This window comes from Cervus elaphus, chromosome 29, assembly GCF_910594005.1.
Source record: "Cervus elaphus chromosome 29, mCerEla1.1, whole genome shotgun sequence".
Lineage (NCBI taxonomy): Eukaryota > Metazoa > Chordata > Mammalia > Artiodactyla > Cervidae > Cervus > Cervus elaphus.
The window spans coordinates 56733090-56748961 of NC_057843.1; the positions used below are offsets into that span (position 1 = coordinate 56733090).

The following is a 15872-nucleotide window of genomic DNA, read 5'->3' on the forward strand; positions in this document are numbered from 1 at the left end:
CAGTCTTGAGTGCTGGACTGCCAGGGAAGTCCCCACAGTTTAAATCCATGGATATCAAAGCACCTGTAGAGACTGTGCAGACGGAACAACTGCATATAGGGAGCGATCTTGACTGTGCAGAGGGTCAGGGCCACTAACCCTGGTGGTGTCCAATGGTCAGCTATGTCAGGAGCCTTAAAACTGCTGCTTATTTGACTGCGGTTCCACTTCTAGGGCTTTATCATAGGAAAATACATTTTTTAAAAAATTTATTTATTTATTTAGCCATGCCAGGTCTTAGTTGCAGCATGCAGGATCTTTAGTTGCAGCTTGTGAACTCTTAGTTGCAATGTGTGGGATCTAGTCCCCTAACCAGGAATTGAACCCAGGCCCCCTGCATTGGGAGCCCGGAGTCTTAGCCGCTAGACCCCGAGGGAAGTCCCCAGGAAAATACATGTGTTACACATTCCTGATTATCTTTAAGGATAGTCATCAGAGATTTTTACAGTTTTATTAGTTTGCTAGGGCTGCTGTAGAAACGTACTACAAACAAGGTGGCCTAAACAACAGAAGTTTGTTTCACAGTTGTGAGTAGTAGATAACAACATGGTTCCTGCTTTCATGGAAGCCGTAGACTAGTGGGTGAGGAGATGACAGGTGATCAGAAATAAATTTTTAAATACAAATCATAGTAAATATTACAAAGAAAAATAATTGGGAATAAATAAGCATTTTATTTTTGCAATGAATGGTTGAAGAAGGCCTCTCTGAAGTGTGGACATTTAATCTAAAACCTGAAAGGTGAGAAGGAGCTATCTATAATTAGTAGACTGTTGGGGTAGAGTGGAAGAAGAGCCTTTCCAATAGAGGAAATGGTCCTATTGGAAGGTCCTGTGGGTGAAAAGAGATTATAATATTCTAGGAACTGAAAGAAGGCCCAATGATAGGCTAGAACAGAAGAGAATAAAGCTGTGTAAGTTGAAAAATAAGCAGGGCCGGAGCAGGCAAAATTTTGATTGCCAGTGGGCAGCCATTGAAGGATCTAATTTACGTTAAAAAAAAAATTGTGAGGTAGAGAGTACTCTAGTAGCATAGTGGTTAGGATTCTGGGCTTTCACTGCTGTGGATGGAGTTCAATCCGTGGTCTGGGTCAAGAGGTGTGGCCAAAAAAAAAATGGGCTAGAATGGGTGTAGAATACTTTAAAGAGGACAGGATTGAAAACTGGAAGCTAATTAGTAGTCTGCTGCAATAGACCAGGTGAGATGAGGATGGCTTAGGCTAATGGAAATGGAGATCCAGAATAGTGGATTTGAGCACTGTTAAGTAGGTAAGATTGACAGGACTTCATTGGAGATGGAGGGTGACAGAGAAGGGATCCTTGAGGGTTGGTTCGCAGATTTCTGTCTTGAGCACGTGGATGATTGCAGTACTGCTTACTGAGGTACAGAGACCTGGTGGGAGAACAGGCTTGGTGGGAGGTTTAGTCACGAGCTCACTTGCAGAAATATTAGGTTTGAGAAACCTGGAACCAGGTGGTCTGCAGGTGGGCATCGGGAAATTGTAAGCACAAAGATGGTATTTTAAACCATGGGAGTAGATGATAATCATTTAGCGAGTGAATGTAAAAGCAAAACAGGGTATGAGAGCAAGCTCAAGGGAACTCCAACAACCTGAGGTCTTGGTAGAAATGATGACAAAGGAGACTGGAAAGGAACCACCTCATATGCAGACACAAATCCACAGATGCCACGAAAGTCAAGATGAATCTGTTTCAAAGAGTGAGGAGTTAATGTGCTGTAGAGTCAGATGAGAATTGGGAAGTGTCCATTGGGTTTGGTGGCATGGAGGTGACAGGCCTGGTCGAGAGCAGTTCCAGTGGAGCGGTGAGAGGAGAAGCCAGGCTAGAGCAGTTAAGAAGCAATGGGAGGTGGGGAAGCAGAGAGAAATGTGTGTTAACAGTTCTCTTGTAGCTCTTGTTCCCTCTTTGGGTAATATGGCTGCTTCCCTGCTAGACTCAGTTCTTAAAGGGCAGTGGTGATGTCATAGTTACTTTTCTGACCTTTCTTAAGACCTCCTCTTATACTTAATTGACCCTCAATAAAATGTTGAGTGAATAAAACACTTTGTAGTTTGCACAACATACTATCCACTTTACTTTATAGTTTTAATCTTATACTTTCGAATCTATGTATTACAAACATTTCTTTTGTAATGTATAAATAAATATTTATAATATATGGATCAATATAATTTTGATCCTTCATGGCCTTTTACAGTGTACATTTTTGGTTATTAAGAAAAATTTTCATGTCCTATAGATTTTTTTTGGAGCATGCTCTTTTTCTTTTTTCATGAAATAGTTATGGTTTTAAAAAAAGTGTATACTTGCTATGTTCAGTTTATTCTGTATTGTTGTACATTTGTGTAAAGTTGCTTCTTAGCCATCATTTCTAAAACTTGAAAGGGTAGGAAATGAAGGTGTTTTTATATTGTCATACCTATAAATGTTCTCTACCTTTCTAAGAATCTTGTCTAATTTTTTTTTCTTGTATAGCCTCCATGATAACACTTAGTGGGCATCTTTATCAACACATTATTCCTTTTCCACAGTCACTGTTTTCTCTAAGCTGAATTTAAGTTTTGAGCTTATGCTAGTTATTCCTCCATTGTAAGTATGTTCTCCTAAGTTTTTCCCACTTTACTCTTTTCCTTTCAGTATTCCTTTGCTTTGAACATTTCTGTGCTCTCCCTTTATATACTTTTCACTGTATTTAGGGATGTTAAGAGAGCCACATCCAGCAGATTATTCAGTTAATTATTGTTGTTCAGTTCATGTCCGACTCTGCGACCCCATGGACTGCAGCACACCAGGCTCCTCTGTCCTCCACTATCTCCTCGAGGTTGCTTAAGTTCATGTCCGTTGAGTTGGTGATGCTATTTAACCATCTCATCCCAGTAGCAAGTTGGACACCTTCCGACCTCAGGCCTCATCTTCCGGTGTCATATCTTTTTGCCTCTTCACACTGTTCATGGGGTTCTCTCGACAAGAATACTGGAGTGGGTTGCCATGGTCTCCGCCAGTGGACCACAGTTTGTCCGAACTCTTCACTGTAACCTGTATGTCTTCGGTGGCCCTGCATGGCAGGGCTCATAGCTTCATCGAGTTCTGCAAGCCCCTTTACCACGATGAGGCTGTGATTCATGAAGGGCATTCAGGTTAATACACGCTCTTTGTTCTTAGCCAGGGCTTCTGTCCCGATCCTGTATCTACTTTCTGCTTTCCTTCTTCAGTGAGCAAAGTAGGGAACTGAGGAAGTCTCAGCAGCTGGTTTTTATCTCGCATCTTTAAATCCTAGAGCAGATCCAGGTGTAGGAAGCTACCTTGATTCCTTTCTTCTGGCGTTAGCACTGCTTATTTCCCTAGGACCACAGGGACTTTCCATGAAAGAGGCGTTATTGGTGCTGTCTTGAAAGCGTGCAGAGAGAATGACTACTATCCAGTCTCATAATTTTGTGGTTCCTTCAGTCTGCCTTCTTAGAGAAGCTGCACCAACCATCAAGTTGTGGGGATGAGTTAGATCCATGAAAATCAGAAGTGAAAGCCCATCAGCAGACGAATGGATAAGGAAGCTGTGGTACATATACACCATGGAATATTACTCAGCTGTTAAAAAGAATTCATTTGAATCAGTTCTAATGAGATGGATGAAACTGGAGCCCATTATACAGAGTGAAGTAAGCCAGAAAGATAAAGATCATTACAGCATATTAAGACATATATATGGAATTTAGAAAAGATGGTAATGATAACCCTATATGCAAAACAGAAAAAGAGACACAGATGTACAGAACAGACTTTTGGACTCTGTGGGAGAAGGTGAGGGTGGGATTTTTCGAGAGAACAGCATGTATATTATCTATGGTGAAACAGACCACCGGCCCAGCTGGGATGCATGAGACAAGTGCTCGGGCCTGGTGCACTGGGAGGACCCTGGGGAATCGGGTGGGGGGGGGGGGGGGGGGAGGGGGGATCGGGATGGGGAATACATGTAACTCCATGGCTGATTCATGTCAATGTATGACAAAACCCACTGCAATGTTGCGAAGTAATTAGCCTCCAACTAATAAAAATAATTGAAAAAAAAAAAAAAGAAAGCTAAGCAGCTCAGTTATAGTTTGGGAAATTGTGTTTAAGATGAGCCGAGGCAAACATTTGGGGGCTGAGCTGAGAATATCAGGTCTTTTGCTGGGTTTGATTTTTTTTTTTTTTTGGATGTCTACTACTGTAACCCTTCAAGGTCCTGGATGCAAATTACAATGTTGATTTGACCTTAAAATTGGAGAATGTCATTCAGCTTTGATAGAGTCAAACAGAATCTGAGGCATTGACAGCACATTGGCTGGTGCAGCCATTGCAGTACTAGATTGAGACTGAGACCCTTGAGGGTAGAGGGGGTATCTATCTCTGTGTTACTCGGCAAAGTGCCTGACAGTAGTCCCTCAGTAGATATGGAAGGAATGAACCTGAAACGTAAAAACATCTGTGTACCAGAGACTACTAATTCTCATCTACTCTGCCTTGGCTTTGGAAACTAATTCTTAATCCTTCACATGCTTTATTTTCCCAGATCTTTTTCACCATCTCTACGTTATAGTCCCTGGGGTCACAAAAAGTCAGACACGACTTAGCGACTAAACAACAACAGCAACCTGCACATTAGTGCAGACACCATCACCTCTTGTCTGGACCATTGCAGTAGCTATCCAACACCCACATTTTCTCATCTGTTTGTGCTCCCCTGAGGTACATTCTCCAAACAGTAATCAGAGCTGTCTTCTAAAAATGTAAATCAGATCGTGTCACCCTCTACCCTGATCTTCCAATGGCTTCCCAGTGTATATCTGTTGCTTTTTAAATTTGTTTCATTCCTGAGTTAGGAGAGCTGACATTCTGATAACAAGAAATTCTTTTATACAATATTTCTACTCCCCCCTTCCCAACACACACACACACACACACACACACACACACACACAGAGGACATCATTAGCAGTAGTCAGAAAAGCTTCAAAAGAGAGGTACAAATGAGTAATCTGGGTAAAAACCCAGGTCCAATGAAAACATCCATGGAAAGTCAGTAAACCTTTCCAAGCCTCTCATCCTCAGTAAAGCCCTCTGGTATATACCTGTCACATAATGGTGCCACCTACTGAACCCTTCCTAAGCTTCTTCCATTCAAAATGGAGGAAGCTAACAAGGATACCTTCTGGAAAGATACCTGTACTCTGCAGAGCAGGAGAATGGCAACCTACCATGGCGATAAAGAATATAGATAGGTCTTTAAGTCGAACTGCCTGAGTTTGAGCCCCTGCGCTTTTACTTACTGGCTATGTAACCTGAGCAAATTGGTTAAACCTCTCCAAAACACAGTTTCCTTATGTGTAACATGAAAATAATACCACTGCTTATCTCACAGAGTTTCTGTGGAGATGAAGCCAGCATTTAAGGGATCAAGTGGCACTGTGTTTTCAGAAAAATGTTAGTTGTAGTTATTGTTTTCACTGATCTCACTGTCATCACTATAATCCTATTCTCTTCCAACGTCTTGTATTTATCTCCATTGTAGCATTTGTGTTGTAACTTTCTATTTCTACATCTACTTCCCCATGGACTTTAAGAGACCCATTTTTATTATTTATTTATTTAAAAAATTTATTTTTAGTTGGCTGTGTCAGATCTTTGTTGTGGCATGTAGGAGCTTCGACTTTCACTGTGGCATGTGGAATCTTTAGTTGCAGCATGCAGACTCTTAGTTGTGGCATGTGGGATCTAGTTCCCCGACCAGGGATTGAACCCAGGCCCCCTGCACTGGTAGCGTGGAGTCCTAGCCCCTGGACCACCAGGAAAGTCCCAATAGACCCATTTTAAAATTTATATTCCACTTATATATACTAGTGCCAAATATACTTGATGCACAATGTACATTTGGGTTAATCTGAATAAAGACTAATGTTTGAGAGCCTCTAAATTAGTGGGCCTTTGTACAGAGAACACAGGCTTACAAAGTCTGGATAAAACATAAGCAACTTTTAATATTGCCTCCTAAGATCTAGTGGAGTAAAAGGGGATGATTCCTTTGCCATCGATGAAAATGGAGGGTTTTCTTTTGTTTTGTTATATATGTCAACATCAAAGAAGGATGGGTAGAATTCTTCTGATAGCTTTTGGGTCCCCAAAGAACCTCAGTCCTTCAACCATGAGTTCTGTTGTCTCTAACTGTCTCAGAAATGGCCATTGATCCTTCTGTTTTATGAGGCCAAGTAGATGTGGCCTTTACCCTTTTTTTTTTTTTTTGGACCATGCTGTGTGGCATGTGGAGTTTCCCAACCAAGGATTGCATTCATGCACCCTGCATTGGAAGTTAGGAGTCTTAACCGCTGGACCACCAGGGGAAGTCCCTGGAGTTTACTCTTTAATATGTTTATGCATCCAAGGATTGGGCACAGATAACCCATTACTCCTAAAAATATGTAAGTTAAAGCCAATACCATGTTTATATTTTAGGTGTAGCACTGGCATCTAAACTCAAAACTGCCTTATTACAATTACATTGCATCAGTCAATTTTATATGTAAGGCTCATATTTTCTAATTATGTGAAGGAATTGGTTGTTACCAAATTGGTTACCAAAGAAAGTCTTGTTGCAAAGAAGTACTTGTGGTGTTTGGAGGAGGAGAGTGTATGTTTCAAAAAAGGAATTGTTTCATGAGTTAAAAAAGAATTCTGGCTTCTTTTTCACAACGGGTTTGCCGCCAGGACACAGGTGTCGTGAAAACCACCGTTAAACCTAAGCCAAAATGGGAAAAGAGAAGACCCACATCAACATTGTTGTCATTGGGCACGTAGATTCAGGGAAGTCTACCACGACTGGCCATCTGATCTACAAATGTGGCGGGATCGACAAGAGAACAATTGAGAAGTTCGAGAAGGAGGCTGCCGAGATGGGAAAGGGCTCCTTCAAATATGCCTGGGTCTTGGAGAAACTGAAAGCTGAACGTGAGCGTGGTATCACCATTGATATCTCCCTCTGGAAATTTGAGACCAGCAAGTACTATGTTACCATCATTGATGCCCCAGGACACAGAGACTTCATCAAAAACATGATTACAGGCACATCCCAGGCTGACTGTGCTGTCCTGATTGTTGCTGCTGGTGTTGGTGAATTTGAAGCCGGTATCTCCAAGAATGGGCAGACCCGTGAGCATGCCCTTCTGGCTTACACTCTGGGTGTGAAACAACTAATTGTTGGAGTTAACAAAATGGATTCCACTGAGCCACCCTACAGCCAGAAGAGATACGAGGAAATTGTTAAGGAAGTCAGCACCTACATTAAGAAAATTGGCTACAACCCCGACACAGTAGCATTTGTGCCGATTTCTGGCTGGAATGGTGACAACATGCTGGAGCCAAGTGCTAACATGCCATGGTTCAAGGGATGGAAAGTCACCCGTAAGGACGGCAATGCCAGTGGAACCACCCTGCTTGAAGCTCTGGATTGCATCCTGCCACCAACTCGCCCAACTGACAAACCCTTGCGTTTGCCTCTCCAGGATGTCTACAAAATTGGTGGTATTGGTACTGTCCCTGTGGGTCGTGTGGAGACTGGTGTTCTCAAACCTGGCATGGTGGCCACCTTTGCTCCAGTCAATGTAACAACTGAAGTGAAGTCTGTAGAAATGCACCACGAAGCATTGAGTGAAGCCCTTCCTGGGGACAATGTGGGCTTCAATGTCAAGAACGTGTCTGTCAAAGATGTCCGTCGTGGCAATGTGGCTGGTGACAGCAAAAATGATCCACCCATGGAAGCTGCTGGCTTCACAGCTCAGGTGATTATTTTGAACCATCCAGGCCAAATCAGTGCTGGATATGCACCTGTGCTGGATTGTCACACAGCTCACATCGCTTGCAAGTTTGCTGAGCTGAAGGAGAAGATTGATCGTCGTTCTGGGAGAAAGCTGGAAGATGGCCCTAAATTCTTGAAATCTGGTGACGCTGCCATTGTTGATATGGTTCCTGGCAAGCCCATGTGCGTCGAGAGCTTCTCTGATTATCCTCCCCTGGGCCGTTTTGCTGTGCGTGACATGAGACAGACGGTCGCTGTGGGTGTCATCAAGGCAGTGGACAAGAAGGCAGCTGGAGCTGGCAAGGTCACCAAGTCTGCCCAGAAAGCTCAGAAGGCTAAATGAATATTATCCCCAACACCTGCCACCCCAGTCTTAATCAGTGGTGGAAGAACGGTCTCAGAACTGTTTGTCTCAATTGGCCATTTAAGTTTGATAGTAAAAGACTGGTTAATGATAACAATGCATCGTAAAACCTTCAGAAGGAAAGGAGAATGTTTTTGTGGACCATATGTTTTATGTGTGGCAGTTTAAGTTACTAGTTTTTAAAATCAGTACTTTTTAATGAAAACAACTTGACCAAAAATCTGTCACAGAATTTGAGACCCATTAAAAAAAGTTTAATGAGAAAAAAAAAAAAAAATTCTGGCCTTAAACAGTTTTTGCCCATTATAGGAATTAAGATTTTGGTGTGAATAACTCCCAGGGGGAGATAGAAAGTAAGAGGTGCATATAAACTGCTGTAAGAATTTGGAGCAAGGGTGCTATTTTTGACTAACAGTATGTTGGAAAAAATTTGGGAGATTTAGTAAGAGAGATAATATTAATGTTTGGTCTTGAAGAATGAGTATTTAAACATGTGGAAATGTAGTGTATTGTGAATGTCCTTATTAAGGACAAGAGTCATATGCTTATTAAGAGATTTTCTTTTTTGCACAGTTTACTTTCTTCCATTTTTTGATAACAGTATTAACAGTCATCATCATAGCTAACATTTATTGACTGGCTACTATGTGCCAGAATCTGTTCTCAGTGTTTTACCTTTATTAACTTAATCCTCATATATCTATTATCTGTATTTTAACTTTTTTCTGCTTTGCTCTTTCTTGCCAGACATTGCTTCTTTTTAAAAAAACATTGGATCAAAATTCCATGCATGTATAGTTTAAAGGGTCAGGCAGTTAGAACAAACAGCAGTCTCCCTTCCTTCCCACTAGAAGTTTTTTAAGGAGAACTTATTTTTTAAGGTTTTTAAAATTAAAAAAAAATTTTTTTGGCCATGTTATGCAGCCTGCAGGATCTTAGTTCTCTGACGAAGGATTGAACCCAGGCCTTCACTCTTGCCATTTTCTGTCCCCACTCTTTAGGTTCCAACCATAATCAAACTACCAGAGTTCCCTCAAATGCACTAGTTTTTCCCTCACTTCTGAAGATGCGTAAAGAATAAAGATATGAAGATAAGTGAAATGTAAGCTTAGCCTTGTGAAAACCAGCCAAGCCACATAACTAGGTTTCCTGGGAAGAACAGGAATCAGTTCCTCAAGAGAATAGAGTTTACTTGGGGAACTAAAAGATTCAGGATGCATGCAATCATAATAAACGGCTATCTTGTTACCACTCGAACCTCAGATATTAGTCAGTGTGGAGACATAATAAATGTTCGGTTTTTCTCTTTATTTTTTTTTCTACTTTTGTTCTCACTTTTCTCAGACTTGTCTCTGTGACCAGATTTCTCGCCCGTAAGTGAGGTGCCGATTGATTTGGTCAGTCACTATCCCTTATAAATGCTTACTTCTAGCATAGTCTTTTCACAACATCTGTTGAACAGCAGTGTAGTCTACCGACTGACTGCCCCTGGGGCTGATGGTCATTCTTGATTTAATTAAAGAGGGACAGGATGATGAAGTCATGTTGTAGATGTAGGTACTTAAATACATGAAGAACTGTGCCAAATTGCTTTCCTTTGTTCAGGGTCAGTGATACAGTGTTTATTTTAGCAAGGCACCTAGAGCAGGATGGACTCCTTTTCATAGGTGAATGCCACGTAGCTAGGTATAGAATCCTTGGATTGCCGTTTTTTGGGTCATTTTGTCTTAAGAAGAATGTCGATAGATGGTGCTTTTCACGAAAATATTTTTAGGTACTGATCCCTTCTTTTTTTCATTAATCTTATCTGATACCCTTGAACTCTTTCTTCATCTGAAGGAAACTTTCTTCTGTGTTTGAATATTACTTCTGTTCCATTTGTTCCTGTACCATTTTTCAGGAACTTGAGTTATTCACGTGTTAGAGCTCTGCTACTGTCTCTGTCTCTCCTTTCCCCTCACCTCTTAAAATTTTATTAATCTTTCATTTTTTTTTTTTTTTTCATTCTTGGAGAGTTTCTTAAATTTCTTCTTTAAATCATCATTTCAGTTTCTTCAATGTTGAAAGGCCTCTTCTCTCTATATGTCTAATGAATTTTTTGGTAATTTCCCTCTTTCTTTTCTTTCAGTTTTAATTTTTATTATTACTTTATTCTTTTTCTTTTTCTGGCTACAGTACAGCTTATAGGATTTCAGTTCCTCGACTAGGCATCAAACATAGGCCGTGGCAGTGAAAGCTTGGAATGCTAACCACTAGGCCACCAGGGAATTCCTGATAATTTTTCTTATGTTTGCCTTAATATTCTTATCTCACTGAGCTTCTTTTTTTTAATCTGCCTCTTAGGAGACTTCTTTATTATTTTAGTATTTCATTTTGTTTTTGTGACTCTATGTTTTAAATACTTAGAAGCTGTGAGATGCTGCCTAATTTTTTTTTTTCAATACTTAATTTTAATTGTTACTTTTGAGTGCTGTTTTCTTATTACATTGTTTTAGAATCATTTCATGGTCTTCTTAAAAACAGTTAAAATTTTTTTCCACCCAAGAACAATGAGATATTCATTCATATGTAGCTTTTTTCCCCTCTAGAAACAGGGTACTTCCTAAATGGCCTCATTCTCCATTTCCTGTTAGAAGCCTCTGCTTAGATTTTCACATGGGGCCCTGATTGCCAGTTAAGTGAGCCAGCAACCTCAGGAAATGAGGAGTAGCCTTGGCTGGAAGTCATCCTGTGAGGGGAAATTTCTCATTGTGTAGAGTTTTTATTTGTATTTGGCAAAGCTGCTATGTCAGGTTCAGATGTGGTATGGCCACACTGCTGCTTTGTATCGGAATAGGCCTGCCTTCTCCTAAAGAATGGGTCTGCTTGTGTAGCTACCTTTGCTGCACTAGAAAATGGTCTGCCGCTTGATAGTTGATCATAAAGGAGAGGGAAGGAAAAGGACATCTTGCTAACCAGTCAAAATGCTTGAGTCAACTCCTGTGTTCAGCTGTTTGACAGCTGTCACAGTTGGTGCATCTTTACGTCCAGTTCAGTTCAGTTCAGTCACTCAGTCGTGTCCGACTCTTTGCCACCCCATGAACCGCAGCATGCCAGGCCTCCCTGTCCATCACCAACTCCCAGAGTCTACCTAAACCCATGTCCATTGAGTCGGTGATGCCATCCAACCATCTCATCCTCTGTCGTCCCCTTCTCCTCCTGCCCTCAATCTTTCCCAGCATCAGGGTCTTTTCAAATGAGTCAGCTCTTCGCATTAGGTGGCCAAAGTATTGGAGTTTCAGCTTCAACATCAGTCCTACCAATGAACACCCAGGACTGATCTCCTTTAGGATGGACTGGTTGGATCTCCTTGCTGTCCAAAGTATTCTCAAGAGTCTTCTCCAACACCACAGTTCAAAAGCATCAATTTTTCTGCATTCAGCTTTCCTTATAGTCCAACTCTCACACCCGTACATGACTACTGGAAAAACCATAGCCTTGACTAGACGGACCTTTGTTGGCAAAGTAATGTCTGTGCTTTTTAATACGCTGTCTAGGTTGGTTATAACTTTCCTTCCAAGGAGTAAGTGTCTTTTAATTTCATGGCTTGCAATCACCATCTGCAGTGATTTTGGAGCCCCCCAAAATAAAGTCAGCCACTGTTTCCCCATCTATTTGCCATGAAGTGGTGGGACCAGATGCCATGATCTTAGTTTTCTGAATGTTGAGTTTTGAGCCAACTTTTTCACTCTCCTCTTTCACTTTCATCAAGAGGCTCTTTAGTTCTTCTTCACTTTCTGCCATAAGGGTGGTGTCATCTGCATATCTGAGGTTATTGATATTTCTCCTGGCAATCTTGATTCCAGCTGTGCTTCATCCAGCCCAGTGTTTCTCATGATGTACTCTGCATATAAGTTAAATAAGCAGGGTGACAATATACAGCCTTGACGTACTTCTTTTCCTATTTGGAACTAGTCTGTTGTTCCATGTCCAGTTGTAAACATATAATACACCATAATAATTGCAACTATATTAAAAATACATACCATATGAGATTGAAAACAGAACAGTAGGATTATATATGATTCCTCTAAAAAGGAAATGGTGGTTATCGTATTTGACAAGTGATACTTCTTTAATGCTAGATTCTAAAACAGGAGGTTGCAAACAGGGGAACTAGTGCCACAAGGCTTTGGGAATTATTTCATGAGAAGGACAAAGTAGAACAAGGCAGGTTAGCCATTCCCAGTGCCTGAGGAACCAGGTCACTGGGTGTAAAGTCAGTGTGAATAGGATTATTTCCTATAATCTCAAGGGTGCCAGTTGTAGATTTGATTCTTCAGCAAGGTCAGAGAAACTCAGGAACTGAGGTTCACTAGTTTTTGAGCATTAGGCATAGTGCAAATAAAAAGAGAAAACAATCTCTTATTTTTACTTTTAATTGTAAGCATCCTGGAGCCAAATGCTCTGCCTGTGCATTCTCTCTCTCTTTTTTCTTTTTTAAAAAAATTTATTATTTATTTGGTTGTACCAGGTCTTAGTTGCAGCATTTGAACTTTTAGTTTCGGCATGTGGGATCCAGTTCCCTAACCAGGGATCGAACCCAGGCCCCTGCATTGGGAGCACAGAATCCTAGCCACTGGACCACAAGGAAAGCCCCTGAATTTTCTCTTTAACTCTGACTTCCAGAGTTTTCATATTGGCGGAGTCTTAAAGAGCTTGTGTTCAATTATGATTATCTCTTTTTTGCTCATTTTGCTTTTTGCTTTTTGTACCTGTTAGTGGCGTGGAATTAGATGATAAGGAGGGATTGTGTGCTGTAGCTGGAGCTCCTCTCAGCTTTGACTCTGAAAAAAGTACCTTGAAATTAACTTCATATTTAGACAGATAACAAGTTTGTTGATCAGTCTGTTATGTTTTAACATCACTTTCAAATGATGTGACCAACAAGGCCTTAATTTCCAAAATGTAAAACAGGTAATACAACTTAGTTTAAAAAAAAAAACCAAAACAATCAAACAACAACACAATAAAATCAGGCAGAAGACCTAAAGAGACATTTCTCCAAAGAAGATAGGCACATGAAAAGATGCTCTACATCACTAATTATTAAAGAAATGCAAATTAAAACTACAATGAGATATCACCTCACACTGGTCAGAATGGCCATCATTAAAAAGTCTACAAATAACAAATGCTGGAGAGGGTGTGGAGAGAAGGGAACCTTCTTGCACTGTTGGTAGCAATGTAGATTGGTGCAGTTGCTATGGAAACAGTATGGAAATGGCAACCCCCTCTAGTATTCTTGCCTGGGAAGTCCCATGGACAGAGGAGCCTGGCAGGTTGCAGTCCATGGGGTCTCAAAGAGTCGGACATGACTGAGCTCACACACACACACACAATAGCCTGTCATGAAAAAGAATATGAAAAAATATATATAACCTAATTACTTCACTGTACACCAGAAACTCACAAAACATTGTAAATCAACTACACTTCAATCAAAAAAAGAGCACCTGGGGTAGGAGTTAACTTCACTACTTTTAAACTCATCCATTGAGTTTTTAAATTTTGGTTACTGTAGTTTTTAGCTCTAAAACTGACACTTGGTTTGTCTTTATAGCTTTCATTTCCTTGCCAAGTTCAGTTCAGTCACTCAGTTGTGTCTGACTCTTTGCAACCCCATGGACTGCAGCACACCAGGCCTCCCTGTCCATTGCCAGCTCCCGGAGTTTACTCAAACTCATGTCCATTGAGTTTGTGATGCCATCCAACCATCTCATCCTCTGTTGTCCCCTTCTCCTCCCACCTTCAATCTTTCTTTCCCAGCATCAGGGTCTTTTCAAATGATTCAGTTCTTCACATCAGGTGGCAAAAGTATTAGAGTTTCAGCTTCAGCATCAGTCCTTCCAATGAATATTCAGGACTGATCTCCTTTAGGATGGACTGGTTGGATCTCCTTGCTGTCCAAGGGACTCTCAAGAGTCTTCTCCAACACCACAGTTCAAAACACCAATTCTTCAGCGCTTAGCTTTTTTCATAGTCCAGCTCTCACATCCATACATAACTACTAGAAAAACCATGGCTTTGAATAGATGGACCTTTGCTGGCAAAGTAATATCTCTGCTTTTTAATATGCTGTCTAGGTTGATCATAGCTTTTCTTCTAAGGAGCAAGCGTCTTTTAATTTCATGGCTGCAGTCACTATCTGCAGTGATTTTGGAGCCCAAGAATATCAAGTCTGTCACTTTATTTTATAAACTATTTGCCAAGAGTTTCCAGCTTTTCATTTATTTAGTTCAGTTACAAATATGTTCATAATTATTCATTGAAGCATCTTTATGGTGGCTGTTTTAAAATCCTCATCAGATAATTTCAACCCTCGTGTCATCTCAGTTTCAGCACTTGATTTTATTTATTTATGTAAATTTTAAAAATTGGTTTGCTTGAAACTGCGGGTACATTTTGGAGAAAAGAATTGGTCAGAACAGCTAAAGAAGCCTGGAAAGCAAAGAACTCATTTTGTTTCGTTTTGTTTGTTTGCTCCTAATCTTTACTTGTTTGCAGTGAAGTCAACCCCTACCCCAGGTGCTCTTTTTTTTTTTTAAACTGAAGTATCAGGAACATTATAACATTATAGTTATAGAGTATTTGATATTTAAGTGTGCCCATATATTTTTATTACAAATAAAAAAATCAAATGGATATCAAATTTAGTATAGTATTCTAAGGTTAAAGTAGTGACAGCTGAAACAGTCTTTGTTACTCTCTAGGTATTAATATAAAAATTCAGAATAAATTAGTAAAACTAGGCCTCCAGAATTCTGAGGATTTTATTTTTCAAGTAACACCAAGCACAATTTGATGTTTCTTTAAAAGTGAATTTCGATGCTGTTGTTTTTACCAAAATCTGGTGCATGTAACTTGATCATCAGAACATTGTAATTTATGAAAATAGTTAATTTTTAAATGGTAATTGGAATATTTTATGTCTCAGTGTCCTTCCACATCATTTCTTTTATCTCCTCTTCACCTCATTTTACAGAAACTAGATTGACAAAAATCTTCATTTTCTAGAACATAGTTTTCATTTCTATCTGAAAACCTTTAGGCCTAAGATAGTTATGCTTTTTGTCTAAGGGTCTATATAATGAACCGGAGAAGGCAATGGCACCCCACTCCAGTACTCTTGCCTGGAAAATCCCATGGACGGAGGAGCCTGGTGGGCTGCAGTCCATGGTGTTGCTAAGAGTCGGACTCGACTAAGCGACTTAAGTATGAAAGCCAAGTCTAGAATCAAGAACTCCCAGTTCCTAGACATTAGCAGCTGTGGCTTTTGCACCACTGCTATCTAGGCTTAATGTAGCTTTTTAAGAGATACCATTGAAATATTGGAAAACACTCAGTGTTTAGGTGCTGTATATTCATAATGATAAACACTTAAAAAAACACGTTTTCCTCTGACTGTGATTTCTCTCAAAGGCCTAGAGAAGACCCTGGATTAGCAATGTTTCCATTCAATTCCAGAGATAGTTGTTGAGCAAAAACCATGTAGTTAGTCTATTTAAATAGACAAAATAAGCTTAAGACAAATGAGTAAAAGCAGTGTTTTGCAGATATAAAGTAGGGGAAAAATATATATATA

At 40.2% G+C, this 15872-nt stretch overlaps 2 protein-coding genes across 5 annotated transcripts in view; both read left to right on the top strand.

Moving 5' to 3' along the window:
- Positions 1 to 15872, top strand: part of UNC13B (unc-13 homolog B) — a 204626-nt gene that overhangs the window by 24630 nt on the left and 164124 nt on the right. The window lies entirely within an intron of this gene.
- Positions 6762 to 8525, top strand: LOC122686185 (elongation factor 1-alpha 1-like). The gene has a single exon (XM_043891324.1). The coding sequence runs from the start codon at positions 6839 to 6841 to the stop codon at positions 8225 to 8227; it is 1389 nt and encodes a 462-aa protein (XP_043747259.1). The 5' UTR covers positions 6762 to 6838; the 3' UTR covers positions 8228 to 8525.

What these genes read in the sequence shown, in the direction of transcription:
- LOC122686185 (XM_043891324.1), top strand. Translation starts at nt 6,839, where the DNA reads ATGGGAAAAGAGAAGACCCACATCAACATTGTTGTCATTGGGCACGTA.